Source organism: Battus philenor, unplaced genomic scaffold (assembly GCF_028537555.1).
Source record: "Battus philenor isolate CCGP_79_NKW_IND1 unplaced genomic scaffold, ilBatPhil1.0.hap1 SCAF_3, whole genome shotgun sequence".
In the NCBI taxonomy this organism is placed as follows: domain Eukaryota; kingdom Metazoa; phylum Arthropoda; class Insecta; order Lepidoptera; family Papilionidae; genus Battus; species Battus philenor.
In genome coordinates this window covers 15,809,272-15,822,662 of record NW_027181693.1, presented here as the reverse complement: position 1 = coordinate 15,822,662, position 13,391 = coordinate 15,809,272, and the positions used below count along the sequence as shown (strand labels likewise).

Below are 13,391 nucleotides of genomic sequence, written 5' to 3'. Positions count from 1 at the left end.
GACTAGCACGGCTGAGAATGACCACCTGTAAGATGAACAGGTCCAAGATCGTCAGAAGACGCTGAACGAGTTTTCTCCAGCAGTGGGCATCTTATAGTTCAAAGGACGCTGAATAAAAAATGGAACAGAGTCGACATTTCTGAAATCCACTGGATTTCAGCAACTCTAAAGCGGTTTTGGTTAAGCACATTTACCACAATGCCACCTAAAATACAGTGACGATACATTGAAATGCGTTGAGAACATGTCAAACTCACAGAATTATTTCGCAAATATATTAGTTGATTGATTATAGGTATAAAAGCCTTACAGGAGGTGAATATATAGCTAATTTGATGTCAATGATACACACTAAATCACACACAATAAAAAATAATAAACAACGTAATTATAATTAATTATGATATAAATAAAAACGTAAATGTAAATAACATTAATCATTATTCACTGTCTATTCCTACATACATTGTACCTAAAGAAATTATTGGCTTGTTACATCCTAATAGAAAAAATAAATAAATGTAAAGTACAGGATGACTAGAAATTGATGTAAAAGCCTAAATGTTTTTTTTTCTGATAAATGAGCTTATAATCCTTTTCAAAGCGTTTTTATACGTATAACCAACAGGGTGATTGGTTAAAGTTTTAAAAAGCTTACTATCACAGATTATCATCACTCCAATTTAACAAGTGTCAGCAGGAAAACAGAGAAGAGATACTAACGTGTTTGCTTGGCTTTCTCTAGCTCAGCTAAAGTATTGAAGTGAACAGCTCTTGACCTAGTAGTATGGTAAAACCGCACCAACTATCCACTGCATAGATAACGCAGTTTATACTAAGCTAGTGGCTTCATGACCAAAAATACGGAATTTAGTGAAGTGTACAAAATGACAGAAAAAAATATTTTAAACTAATCATACCCTGCGCGCGTTGCTACGCCGCCAATTAAAATAAATTATATTCAAAACTAAAAATTTGAATAAAATTAATGTATAAAAATTATAAATTTCATAGACAATCGTCAGTTAAATATAGGACAATTATATAATTGTAGTTGTATTTGGGGTCGGGAGGTCATAGTGGTAATGCACTTCGGCTGGTGGGGCAGGAAGTAGACCATTTAGCGGTGCGCGTGCCGATAAGTGCACAAGGTTATGGTACCACCACGGCTGCATGAAATCGATGGCTAACATATAACTTTCCTCTTTATAATCAAATATTTTAAATGTCACTTTCAACACCCGTATTCTTAGAGCTGTTACAACCGATACTTGAATAGATAAGTAGCAGTGTTGCCAACTTGAAACAATTATACTACCAACTTAACTAAATTTACATTGTCATATTCCAACATATACTATGCACTGACTCTGATATCACAGGAACTATAAGGCATAGAGACTTGAAATTTTGGTAGAAATATACCATTCACCGAATAAAGTTCAACTAAAATAGATTTAAAAAAAACTACCCAGTAAAATCAATGCGGATAAAATTTATCTAGCCCGAAGTTAGATTTAAAAATCAAGTTAAATATATCTATCTAGTATCCGGGGATAAATATGGCACATCGACCTTTGGAAAGATACAATCGGCTAATTTCGGCTTCATAGAGCGCTATCTCTGTCGCACATCTGACAAAACGTCACATAGGTAGCGTGGGACAGAGAAAGTGCTTTAGGAAGCCTAAATTAGGCTATTAGCCGATTGCCTTTTTCCAAAGATCGATGATGTGCAATATTTATCGCCGGGTACTGTATATAAAAATTAATCCCTATTTGTTTACGACTTAAGTTAAGAACGCTTCTTTAAAAATTAATCGTCTTTTAAACTTTTCGAAAAAAAAAAATTAAGCAGAAAATTTAAAGGAATCATAAAATGTTATGACCACGAAATTATGATTAACATCAGTTTCCGAAGACCGGTAGCACGGCGAAATTGTACTGACGACCCTAGTTGCTAGAAGATACCGAAAGCAGGTCACTTCAACCCCTTCTTATTTTAAATCAAGGGGGTAGACCTATATCCAGGATTAAACATACTACGCTGAAATTTATATCACATTTAATAATTAAATAAAGTTATTACTCTCTCTATAAATGTATTTTTTTTTTCAAATGAGAGATTAACAATTTATGAAAATAAAAGACCTATCGTTCCGGCTAGTAGGCTATATAATTACAAAATATATTTAAAAATTACATATTTGCCGAAATCTACACAGGAATTGAGATATACACATACTGATGGAATGTTGTCATATTAATATGATAACAATGTCATTTAAGTGCATATGTGAATTTAAATATTTATTTTAATTCATCATTTCAGCCATAAGCCGTCCACAGCTGGACTTAGGTCTTCCCAATTAATTTCCAAGATGACTGGTTAGTGACAACCTGCTTTTTTAAATATAATATAACACATATGTCAAGAACACAGCATATTTAATATTTGTTTTAATTGATCCTCTAAAAATAAACTTCATTTTGATACACCCTATATATGCGACCGACAAGGGCAGTGGAGTGGGCCGCGTTCGACAAGTTATAGCCGCAGCGAGTCCCTATTTGGGCGCGCGTCGCAAGGCCGCGAACCGTCCTCGCCAAACCAGCCCGACCAAACCACCCGGCCTCTGGCTCTCAACTATCTCATTGCTACTTGAAATTGCGTAATATATTAACATAAATTAATATATCTTTATTCAAGTAGCCATTTATATGCACTTATGATTTTTCAATTGTCATTTTGAGTTATAAAATTGTCAATGTTGTCCAATCCGTGAATAGATTGAAATCCTGGTCTGCTGATAAGAACCGGCCAGGACCCCAACTGATGGTCTTTTTAAATCAAATTTAACAATGTTCCATATATACATTATAATATCAACTAACTAACTTTACTTTTCCATGATTAGTTATTTTACAAAGCTCTGCTTGGATTTCTTCAGGTGTTGAGTTGGCTTAAGTAAAGCTAGCCCCATCACAATTAGTGTGGTGTCATTTGGTTGCAGAAACCAGACCAAAAAGACAAGACATTTTTACTAAAATTCCACATTCTTAAACTACCGATAATAAACTTTAAAACACATTGAAAATAAATTGACAGTAAGGCATATTATTCAATAAACAAATATTTAAATGACAAGAATCCTAGGCAATAATTTCTCTTAATTACTTTGTTATCACTTAAACTATATGTAACATATAATGTTCACATGTAAATAAAAAAAATTATTTTAAACTTTTGTTTAAAGGATGTGTTGTCAAGTTTCATTATGTTTCTTCTCTACAATTATAATACCTAGCAAAGCAGGGTCAAAATTAAAACAGAGTTTGAAAAAAAGTTGTCCAATACTAAATAAAACAATTTTATCTTTATTTTTTTCTTGTACTATTATACTCAAAATTCAGTATCGAAATCAGCAAAGGTATATCATAAAGACCTTTTACAAAAAAGGCTAATTACTCAATATAAAATAAAATAAAAAAGAGGCTAAGAATAAATATACATAAAATACATTGTGTAAAAAAAATTCAATTTATAGTTATTTACATCAATTCTCTGGACTAATATATACCGTGGAATAAAGACTGGTATCGCTTTTAATCACCAAACAGAATTAAAGAAACCACTGTCCTGATAATGGATAAAAAATACTTAATAAACAATGTAACAGGATTGTCTATTCATCATTCCAAATTTCAGATTTCCAAATTATTACATTATTTTTAAATCCATCATAACAATGAAACTATATAATATGAATTAATGTATAAATAAAGAGAGTGATAACCACAACAAAAAAAAATATGGAAATAAGTAAAAAATGTAGCATTATGTAATAAATACATTGATTTAAATGCATATATAAAATATTCTTGTAGATTTATGATGGAGTAATAATTCTTTTGGAAAGAAATAAGTCTATTTGCTATTGATAAAGTCTTGAATTGTTTGGTTTTTAAGTGGAAATAAATGAAAAGCATTTACATAATCCTGCAGCCATACTTATTGTCTGTATAGTTTAAGATTCCAGTATAAAATGCAAAACACTATGATAAACAGAGACAATCATTCAGCTTTTATCTCTAATAAGAAAATTAACTGATGCACCTTCCTTGTTCACGAGGAGTAGATATGATAAAGCTATATGCCTGTATTGTTATGCAGTCTATCTTTTATTATGAACTAGTACAATTAATATTGAAATAACTATTAATTTATTTCTTATTTTCTTACATAATTTATCAGATATACAGAAAGAATATTTAATGATTAAATTTTAATATCCTAACTAAATTTAAGTTGATGTTTTGAATAATTAACACATTTGAACATTTGCAGAAGTGGAGCAAGTAAAATCATGTTTAGAACATGACAAAGAATTGAAGATAATGGAACCTTTGTCAAAATAAAATTGGCCATGTTCATTATGTACATAAAAATTATTTTCATTCCTCTTCTCATGAATTTTAAAATTTTGCATTATTATAACAAAATGACTACATTATCACAACAGGGTAAGGTTTTCAGTTTAATTATTAGGCAAATAGATTTTTCTAATTAAGTTGAAATATCTTAAAATGATTTATAACTCTACTTGATAATTAAACTATGGAACTTAAAAATTATTCGGTGTTAAAAACAATTGAATAATACATGGTATACGAATTGTATTGTCTGGAACTAAACTCAACTGTCGATCGAATCTTTAAATTAGTCACTAATGGTTACCTAAATTAAGTAGTTTACTCATTTTTTAAAAGTGCAACTGGTAATCAGTCGTAGTACAAATGATTTGAAAAAACGTAACGTATATATTTTAAAATCAAACTTTTATAACCGAAGAAGTTCAGTGACCATTGATAGTTCCAATTGGTTTTTAAAATAACGTCAACGAAGGATCTAATTTATATCAGCGATAATTTAAAGGTCGCAGCATGAGATATCCGAGGATATACAGAAAGGCATGTGCATTAAATTTGAAATGTTGTACTCACCATCTGTTCTTTTTATGTTGATGTTAATTCCGTTCTGGATATTTACTGAACCGTCATCCATTTTTGCACCGCTTTATGCACCACATACACTAAATAACATTATTTAGCAAGGAACTATAGTTGAAATAGGTTTTAACACATTAGGATATTACATACGAGAACCGGTGAAAATTACAAATAAATTTCTACACCCGGACTGACAGTTGAACTGAGCTAGCTACACACTTCACACCGGAACGTTTCAAATTTATTTCACTACAAGAACACAATAGTCAAATCAACTCCACTCAATTCTAATTTGAAATTAAAATTGATTTGAATATTGTTTAATATGCATTAAAACTTTAACAATAAAAAACTACGAATGTTTGAAAATATTTCGGTTAAAGTATGAAAATCTAAAATTATCAGTCTGAACACCAATGCGTCGAAATTAACATCGTATTGCCATGTTATCACCGCACCGTTTTTCCCAGGCGAAAATATGATATATTTAAAAATAATTATAGTTTTAAGTGGACAGAGTTTAAAAAAAATATTTCTTTGGTATAAATCAAAATAAATATTTTAGTGCTGGATTACTGTTAATTATTAATAATTTTTTCACGTTTTAAAATATGTCTTAACCTGTTGTATTTTAAAAAATATAACATAAGGTGTGGTAGAATATAATATATAAAATACAAATGACCGAAAGTTATGTTTTTTGTACAATTGATAAAAAGTTATTTTCAATTAATTCTGCTATTAGTTACAGTACGAATATCCAAAAAATTGCATTCCCCCAGCTTGTGTAGCAATCGCAACTGACAATTGGTAGTCAATCAAATTTAAGCATTTAAGTCTCGTTTAGATAAAATTTACAAAGGATACACCATAATGAATAGCGAGTTGAAACTATCACATAAAGCAAAAAAACGTATAAAAGAAGTTAAGCGAAAAGCCAGACCCGGTAAGAATATACTTTCCGAAATAAGAACTAATAATAACGGTTTATTAAAAGTATTTGTTTTACATTTTTGTGTTAATTATTAGTGTAATCATTAGGCGTTTTTATAGTATCTGAAATCATTTTTGGTTTATACATAATATAAGCGAAGTTTAATAGTAACCTATGCCTTCTAGAATGGTCTCGGTAAGCGTCATGCGTTTTCAGCAATGACCTCGAAACACGAAATTACATTGAAACTAAGCTAAAATGCCACCATATTTAATGAAAATACTGTGCTAGCTTCCATCTCTTGTTTCAGCGTGATGATAGACGGTGAAACATAATGTTGTCCCTGATTTTGTTTGTAACACAAATCATGTGGCCCATATCACTAACAATTATAAGAACTTTTCGCGCTTCATCAACATTATTATAATTATTTCAGTTCCTTTTTTATATAACCATATATCTGATTGTCTTAAAATAATTTGTAAATAAATTCATTCGAGTCACTGATAATATGTGATAGTGTACGAAATGCTTTGTACAGTAATGATAAGAAATGTAATAGATTGTTTAATTATTACAGAATTAGTTGACAAACACCAATGGACAGCTTTAAAATATGCAGGAAATTTTGAAGAGTTCCTAAAATGTAATGACAATGTTGACCGAATTAATATAAATGAAGTCCCTCAAAGTGTATTTATAGAGAAATATGAAAAGATTTATAAACCAGTAGTGATAACTAATGTACAGACAAACTGGAGGGCCAATCACAAGTGGACCTTGGACAGACTTGCCAAAAAGTACCGCAACCAAAAATTTAAATGTGGCGAGGACAATGAGGGTTATAGTGTTAAGATGAAAATGAAGTATTATGTAGAGTACATGAAGACATCAACAGATGACAGTCCTCTTTATATTTTTGATAGCAGTTTTGGAGAGCATCCTAGAAGAAAGAAACTCCTAGAAGACTATGAAGTTCCTCAATATTTCAGAGATGATTTATTTAAGTATTGTGGGGAAGAGAGGCGGCCACCTTACCGTTGGTTTGTAATGGGCCCTCAGAGGTCTGGGACTGGTATACATATAGACCCTTTAGGCACAAGTGCCTGGAATGCTCTTGTCTTTGGTCACAAGAGATGGTGTTTATTCCCCACACAAACACCCAGAGAACTCATAAAGGTTACTGGAGCAATGGGTGGGAAACAGAGGGATGAAGCAATCACTTGGTTCAAGTTGATTTATCCAAAAACTCAGTTGGACTCATGGCCAAAGGAGTATAAGCCGGTATTTTATTTTTGACAAATTTTTCTATTTTATTTATATAGGTTAAAAAAATAAACATTGATAAATTTTAACATTATAAATATTTGAAAACTTTGAATGTAGTTAACAAATCTTATAAATATTTTAACCTTTAAAAATACACATGAGATTTAGGTTGTAAAGTCTAACTTTGATGGTTTTTACAGGTTGAAATACTTCAGAAGCCAGGAGAAACAGTATTTGTACCGGGAGGCTGGTGGCATGTTGTTCTCAATTTAGATGACACAGTAGCTGTGACACAAAACTTCTGCAGTCGCACCAACTTCCCAGTTGTTTGGCACAAAACTGTCCGCGGTCGCCCCAAGCTGTCAAAAAAGTGGATCAAAACTCTGGAAAGTAAAGAACACGACCTATACAAAATTGCAAGCAGTATGGACTTGAATCAAAGCACAGGGGTGGCATCAGACAGTTCGTCAAACAGTAGCTCCTCCAGTAGTGACAGTGACAGTAGTTCATCAAATAGTTCTAGTGAAGAAGACAGCGGACAAGAGAGTATCACGGCACACAAGAAGAAAAGAAGAAGGAAAGTGTAAGATGACCATTAGGCATGGAAGTGAAATGCACCAAATGTTTAAGATAATGTATTGTGTTATGGCAACATATTAAATAAGCCTGCCCATTTTGTATTACTAGTTTGAATTACAATATTTAAGTTTTACTTATTGTTGTTTTCTGAATAAAAAACAAAATATTTTTTGTTAACACACGTTTAAATAAATATTAGTATTATCATAGTCGATTGTATTTTTATTCATCCCTGGGGTCAAGTCCGCCATTATATGTATATATTATAAAAAGATTAAATAAATTTGATAGAAAAACTATATAGATAAATATTCTATTCACAATTTTATTGTTATTTTTTTTTAAATATTGTTTTAAAAAAATTCATCATGTATTAAGGTATACCAAATTCGAAAATTATTGAAACGAAATTTTTATATTAAATTTGAGGAATTGGTTAAAATTTATATAATTTTTTTAAAATTTTGTATCCATTAAATATTCCAGGTTCTATTGTTATATTAAAATTATTTGCAATTTATTCATGTAATTTATTAAATAAATACACTACAAAAAAAAATATATAATAAGCAAGAGAGTATTATATGTTTTCGTTTTCTTTAAAATCGAACTGTAATAGCTTGATTGGTATCGTGAAATATTTTTTATGTCTGGTATTATTAATGCTGACTGTAGTTGGCAATAAAGTTAAATTTCAGTAGTCTATGGTGCTCGGTAGCCATTTGTTATCTTAAAAGTATTAGAAACAGTTCACTTAAAAATGCTGAAATCAGCCTCCGGAGCACTGGCGAATGTCCTGAAAAGGTCCTTATTACCGACCGCAAGAGCCGCCGCTGCGCCACAAGTCCGCAGGTCGCATGATGGCCCCGTAGAATCCGATGAAGAATTCGATCTCAGGTTAGATGAAGTTTTGACGTTATGTAATTGAGTTTTCAGCCCTTGCGGCATTATTTTCATTTAATTTTTCTTATCTAATAATTAATATTATGCATTTCTCTACTCAATATCTAATAAAGAGTTAACTACGAATTCGACGGTGGATAGACATGCTGTACTCCTAATCACTACGTCTGTCTCTTATCTTCGCAGGACTTTAAAAAAATAAATTTAATATTATCTTTACTATGGGAAAAATGTAGTATTGAAGGCATTATTACTTTATGAATATTTGATATGGATTTATGTAATTAATCTTCTTAGGCACCGTATTTTTCGTCCAAAAGTAGAATGTTTTTTTAAGTTTGAGATGAGTTTTGTATGAGATATAACATAATAGAAATATTAAAATCAATTTTTTTATCCTTTAATTTGATTAATTTAACTCAAATTATGTTAAAAAGCAACTAGGTATGTTTTAACAGAAAATTGTCATTATTTTTAGATCTTCATTAAAATGTATTATGTATTTTATGAGACCACTGATCCATTAAAAAATTACCCAGAAAATGATTCTTTTTTTATATTACTCTTGAGTATTTGTGGTTAAATATATAAACAAATTATAAAATGCATTTAAGTGTTTAATTATTTTATATGCATAGTTAATGCATTTAAATGAAACCTACAACTTATTAGATAATGGTGCTGTTACATTGAAATACTAATATAGACCTAGACTTTTTGAAGATTTTATCTGTTATGTGGGCAGGCTAGGTTTTTAATTACAACTTAATTAATTTTTTTTTTAACATAAAGCATACCATGCACTATAGTGATACTGTTACAAGTCCAAACATGGCACTAAACATTACAGGTGTACATAAAACATTGCTATTGTTATTCTCTGTGTAACAATTAAGAAAAAGTTTCTAAATTCCAGGTACGAGAACTTCTTCAACAGGAAAGATATTGATGGCTGGGAAATCCGTCAAGGCATGAATGACCTGTGCGGAATGGACCTTGTCCCTGACCCAAAGATCATCAAGGCTGCCCTCCATGCTTGCAGACGAGTGAACGACTACGCCTTGGCCGTCAGGTTTATTGAGGCTTGCAAAAACAAGTGTGGCCCTAAAGTGAACGAAATCTATCCTTATATTATCCAAGAAATTAAGCCAACACTCACGGAGCTTGGCATTGAGACCCCTGAAGAGCTGGGTTATGATAAACCAGAGTTAGCATTGCAGAGCGTTTATGAGGTTTAAGGCCATCAGAATTAATCAAGTTAAGCTGTAGAAGAATGTGTATTATAGTTTGTCGACTTTATTTTATTTGATTGTGCAAAGCGCATACGCCTTAGCAAATTTTTTTAGGTTCACCATTTAAAAATCGACCAGCTTTTATCTAATGCAATAAACATTAGGGGAATATTGGTACTGTTTTATTTTAGCCTTACATATCCTTTAGTGGTGGAAGCAAAGGTGCCCCATGATCCTTAATTTTTGCTACCTTAACAGAGGTAAGCCAGGTGAAAAAAAAACATTTAGTCTTAGAATATATGTAATTAAATTCATTAAAAGAATATTACAATGAATATTACAACAGTTCAAAGAAATGTTTAACTTAATAGAGAAAAAAATGAAATAAAAGCTTAATTTTACTCAATAGCAAGTTGATGATTCTATGTCAAAGTTGTTGAAAATGCTTCCTTGTTAACATTTGTCAAGCTATTGGAATTCATTTATGTTTTTTGTATCTCTTGGTTAGTACAATAAATATGTTTGAAATGAAGTTTAGGATGCTGGCTTGTCTTCTGATATTTCAATCTTTATTATTAAGTTTATATATACACAAATATAATAATTTTTGAAATGGCAACATTGTTTTGAATCCTGTAATAATCTTTTTATGTATGTTGATATAATTTTTTTATCAGTGTACTATTCATTCTGTACTTGGTTATATATATTTATATTCATTTAAATCTACATTTTTTAATGATAATAAATAGATTTTTATTAGTATAATATAAACACCATGGAATAAACTGTTACTTAATTGTAATTTATGTATAATTTCCTAAAATGCAATCGTTAGTTATCAAATAATAATAAAAAACATCATAGTTTACAAAAGTTGTAAAGGGACACAATATTGATTGTTGCTTGTGATCAAAATCCGCAGTTTGATACAGCAATCGTGTTAAAATATAATCTGTGCTTCGAAAATATAGAACCACCAAAAGCCTTGTTTAAAATAGTTTTTCCGGATTTTAACTACTCTTTATATTATATAGAGGAGTTAAAACCGATTGAGTTTAGAAAATTTAATTTCAACATGTCAAATATTAATAATGAAAATTTATAGAAAAAAAGGGAAAATAGAAACGGCGATGATATTATAGACATTTTAGTAATTTCTTAAAATTTTCTGTTTGTAATTGGGATAAATTTTTCAGTTTATTTATGTTGGTATTTTTAGTCACATAATAACAAATATTTATTTCACATCACAGTAGACATATAAAGAGATGAAACTGAAGATGATGAGCTATACTAAAACATGACTTGCCAAAATGAATGCTCAATAAAAATATTCAGGTATAATGGTGGAGAACCGCAAAAGAACCAAAGACACTGATGCATTTAAAAAAAGGTTCGTCTGAAATGGCAGTTGGCGAGGCATATCACTCGTGCAACCGATAGCCGTTGAGGCCGACAGGTTTTGGAGTGGCGACCACATGCCTTTATAACCCATCGTGGCGATCTTTAGGGAAGGCTTTGCTATGGGTTATTTGACTATTGGTTAAAAATAAGAATTGGTATGTTAAGCAATAGTGTGAAATTTAAAGGTCATTTTTAAGGTCACTTTAATATTTTTATTTTGTTAACATTGAACATCACAGCCATAATCTTTGTTTTCTTAGCGTTGGCAGCAGTTTTGGGTCACCAATTTAGCGTTGCATGTTTGCCGTAACGTTTGCGATCGCCGGACTATGATTTGCGAACTTAGAGCGCGTGTGAATAGCTTCGGAGCGCGCGGAGCTGCCCCACTATATATGGTTGCATTATAGTCGTAGTCAACAACGACTAATTGAAACAAATAAACATTATATGTAAATACTTTAATGATTGCAATATTCACACAGTCATACCATTTATTTACAGTCACAAAAACATTGTACTTAATAACAAAATTGTGCTTTATTCCATCTATCCGTAAGGTACAGAACACAATGAACTCTTTGGTGGCAATAATAAATTAAAAATAAAATATGAACTGAACACAACATTGGAAATAAAACAATAAATACCCACAAGGGCACACGCACTCGACCACGCGCTTTGTACTCTTCTATAACGCCTACCTTAATGACTAGCCGTGAATATATAATTATAAATTGTTTGGAGCGATTGCGCCGGGCGCCCCCTGGCGTGGGGGGCGTCCGACGCTGGTTGTAAGGAGCTATAAGCAGTTTTACAGCCAAATTGGAAAATATACACTTTTAACATTCAGCCAGATGGTCTATAGACGATTTGACGAATACATGTAATTTCTTCAATTTAAGTACATATATATCTTTTTAATTTTTTTGTTCATTTTCTAAAAAATAAAAAAAGTATTTATAAATAACCAGGATAGATTCTTTTATAAGTTTTACATATATTCTGTAACCAGTTAAAATGTATCATATTTCTTTATCTGTTTTAAATACTGTACACAATACTTATTTGTTTTAACTGTGTGTAGTATGCTGGATGGACTTCCGTTCAAATCATCTTTACACTAAAATTAATAATAAAAAAAATTATAAACGTCAAACTGACATGCAAATCGCTCATGGACCATCCCGCTGCATATATCAAGAGGTAACCCTGCGCGGAGATAATTCCCGCTATTGAATAATTTACATTATTGTTTAATTATATAAATAATTTATCTAACTGTGAATGTTTTATACAAAGTTCTTATTACAGTGTATCCACTAATATAAATAACACCTTACATTTACATTCTCATATATTTTTTTTTACAAAATTGAAGACTAGAATCATTCGCTATGACTGGAGTAGACTAGAATACAGTGAATAAAACAAAAAAAAAATGAAATAAATAAAACAACAATATTACAACAAACGCACTTAAGTAACTTAGAGGAATGTAAGACGAAATTCTTTATAAACCACTTTAAAACGCATATCGTTTGTAAAAATAAATAGTTATTAAAATAAATATATTGCACTAATATAGGGTCATCATTATTGCAATACATTATAAGTTCCCGTGTAGATTTCAGCTGTATTGTTAATAATTATGAACATTTTTTTTTATACTAGTTATACATCAAATCTTACACAAAGAACACATTTGGCTGATGCCCCTATTCCCTTATTAGCAATAATTGGAATAAGTTGAGCCGTTGTTGGTACTTACACACAAATAATAATACGGACAGATCATGTGGTAGTCTGTGCAGATGTGGGAATTAATTTATATTTATAATAATGAAAAACACCAAAATCACATTTGGAGAATATTGAAAAACATAGTTATAAATACCGTTCGTAAAGGATTTTCGTGCGACGCTCAAAATTAACACTCTTTTAAAATTTGTTATTTTTCGAGTGTAAATGTTTAAGTTTAAGTTAAAAGAGACATCTAAAGACTTAAAATCAGTTACGTGGATAAAAACGCACTTTGTCCACGTAACTAAAATCATTAAA

At 30.8% G+C, this 13,391-nt stretch overlaps 3 protein-coding genes across 4 annotated transcripts in view; 2 read left to right on the top strand and 1 right to left on the bottom strand.

The window, feature by feature from the left end:
- Positions 1-5,415, bottom strand: part of Klp10A (kinesin-like protein 10A) — a 94,173-nt gene extending 88,758 nt beyond the window's left edge. Inside the window, exons 1-2 of one of the 2 annotated variants that reach the window (XM_068770069.1) lie at positions 5,160-5,415; positions 5,004-5,092 (exon numbers count right to left, since the gene is read on the bottom strand). In XM_068770069.1, coding sequence (XP_068626170.1) covers positions 5,004-5,064 — 61 coding nt within the window. In that variant the 5' untranslated portion in view covers positions 5,065-5,092; positions 5,160-5,415. Of the gene's footprint in view, positions 1-5,003 lie in introns of both variants that reach the window. The other variant, XM_068770068.1, reaches the window with a different exon arrangement.
- A 374-nt stretch (positions 5,416-5,789) lies between these two features.
- On the top strand, positions 5,790-8,000 carry JMJD6 (Bifunctional arginine demethylase and lysyl-hydroxylase PSR). Its single transcript, XM_068770591.1, has 3 exons — positions 5,790-5,955; positions 6,524-7,227; positions 7,413-8,000. Exons 1-3 carry the CDS (start codon positions 5,883-5,885, stop codon positions 7,797-7,799), a joined length of 1,164 nt encoding a protein of 387 aa, XP_068626692.1. The 5' UTR covers positions 5,790-5,882; the 3' UTR covers positions 7,800-8,000.
- Positions 8,001-8,481: 481 nt separating this feature from the next.
- Positions 8,482-10,097, top strand: COX5A (Cytochrome c oxidase subunit 5A). The gene is made up of 2 exons (XM_068770473.1): positions 8,482-8,688; positions 9,611-10,097. Exons 1-2 carry the CDS (start codon positions 8,552-8,554, stop codon positions 9,930-9,932), a joined length of 459 nt encoding a protein of 152 aa, XP_068626574.1. The 5' UTR covers positions 8,482-8,551; the 3' UTR covers positions 9,933-10,097.
- Positions 10,098-13,391: the final 3,294 nt, after the last annotated feature.

Bases quoted from the DNA above. Each gene is read 5' to 3' on its own strand.
- COX5A (XM_068770473.1), top strand. From the start codon at position 8,552: ATGCTGAAATCAGCCTCCGGAGCACTGGCGAATGTCCTGAAAAGGTCC. The intron at 8,689-9,610 runs GTTAGATGAAGT...TCTAAATTCCAG, and splicing joins GATGAAGAATTCGATCTCAG to GTACGAGAACTTCTTCAACA.
- JMJD6 (XM_068770591.1), top strand. From the start codon at position 5,883: ATGAATAGCGAGTTGAAACTATCACATAAAGCAAAAAAACGTATAAAA. The intron at 5,956-6,523 runs GTAAGAATATAC...TAATTATTACAG, and splicing joins TAAGCGAAAAGCCAGACCCG to AATTAGTTGACAAACACCAA. The intron at 7,228-7,412 runs GTATTTTATTTT...TGGTTTTTACAG, and splicing joins GGCCAAAGGAGTATAAGCCG to GTTGAAATACTTCAGAAGCC.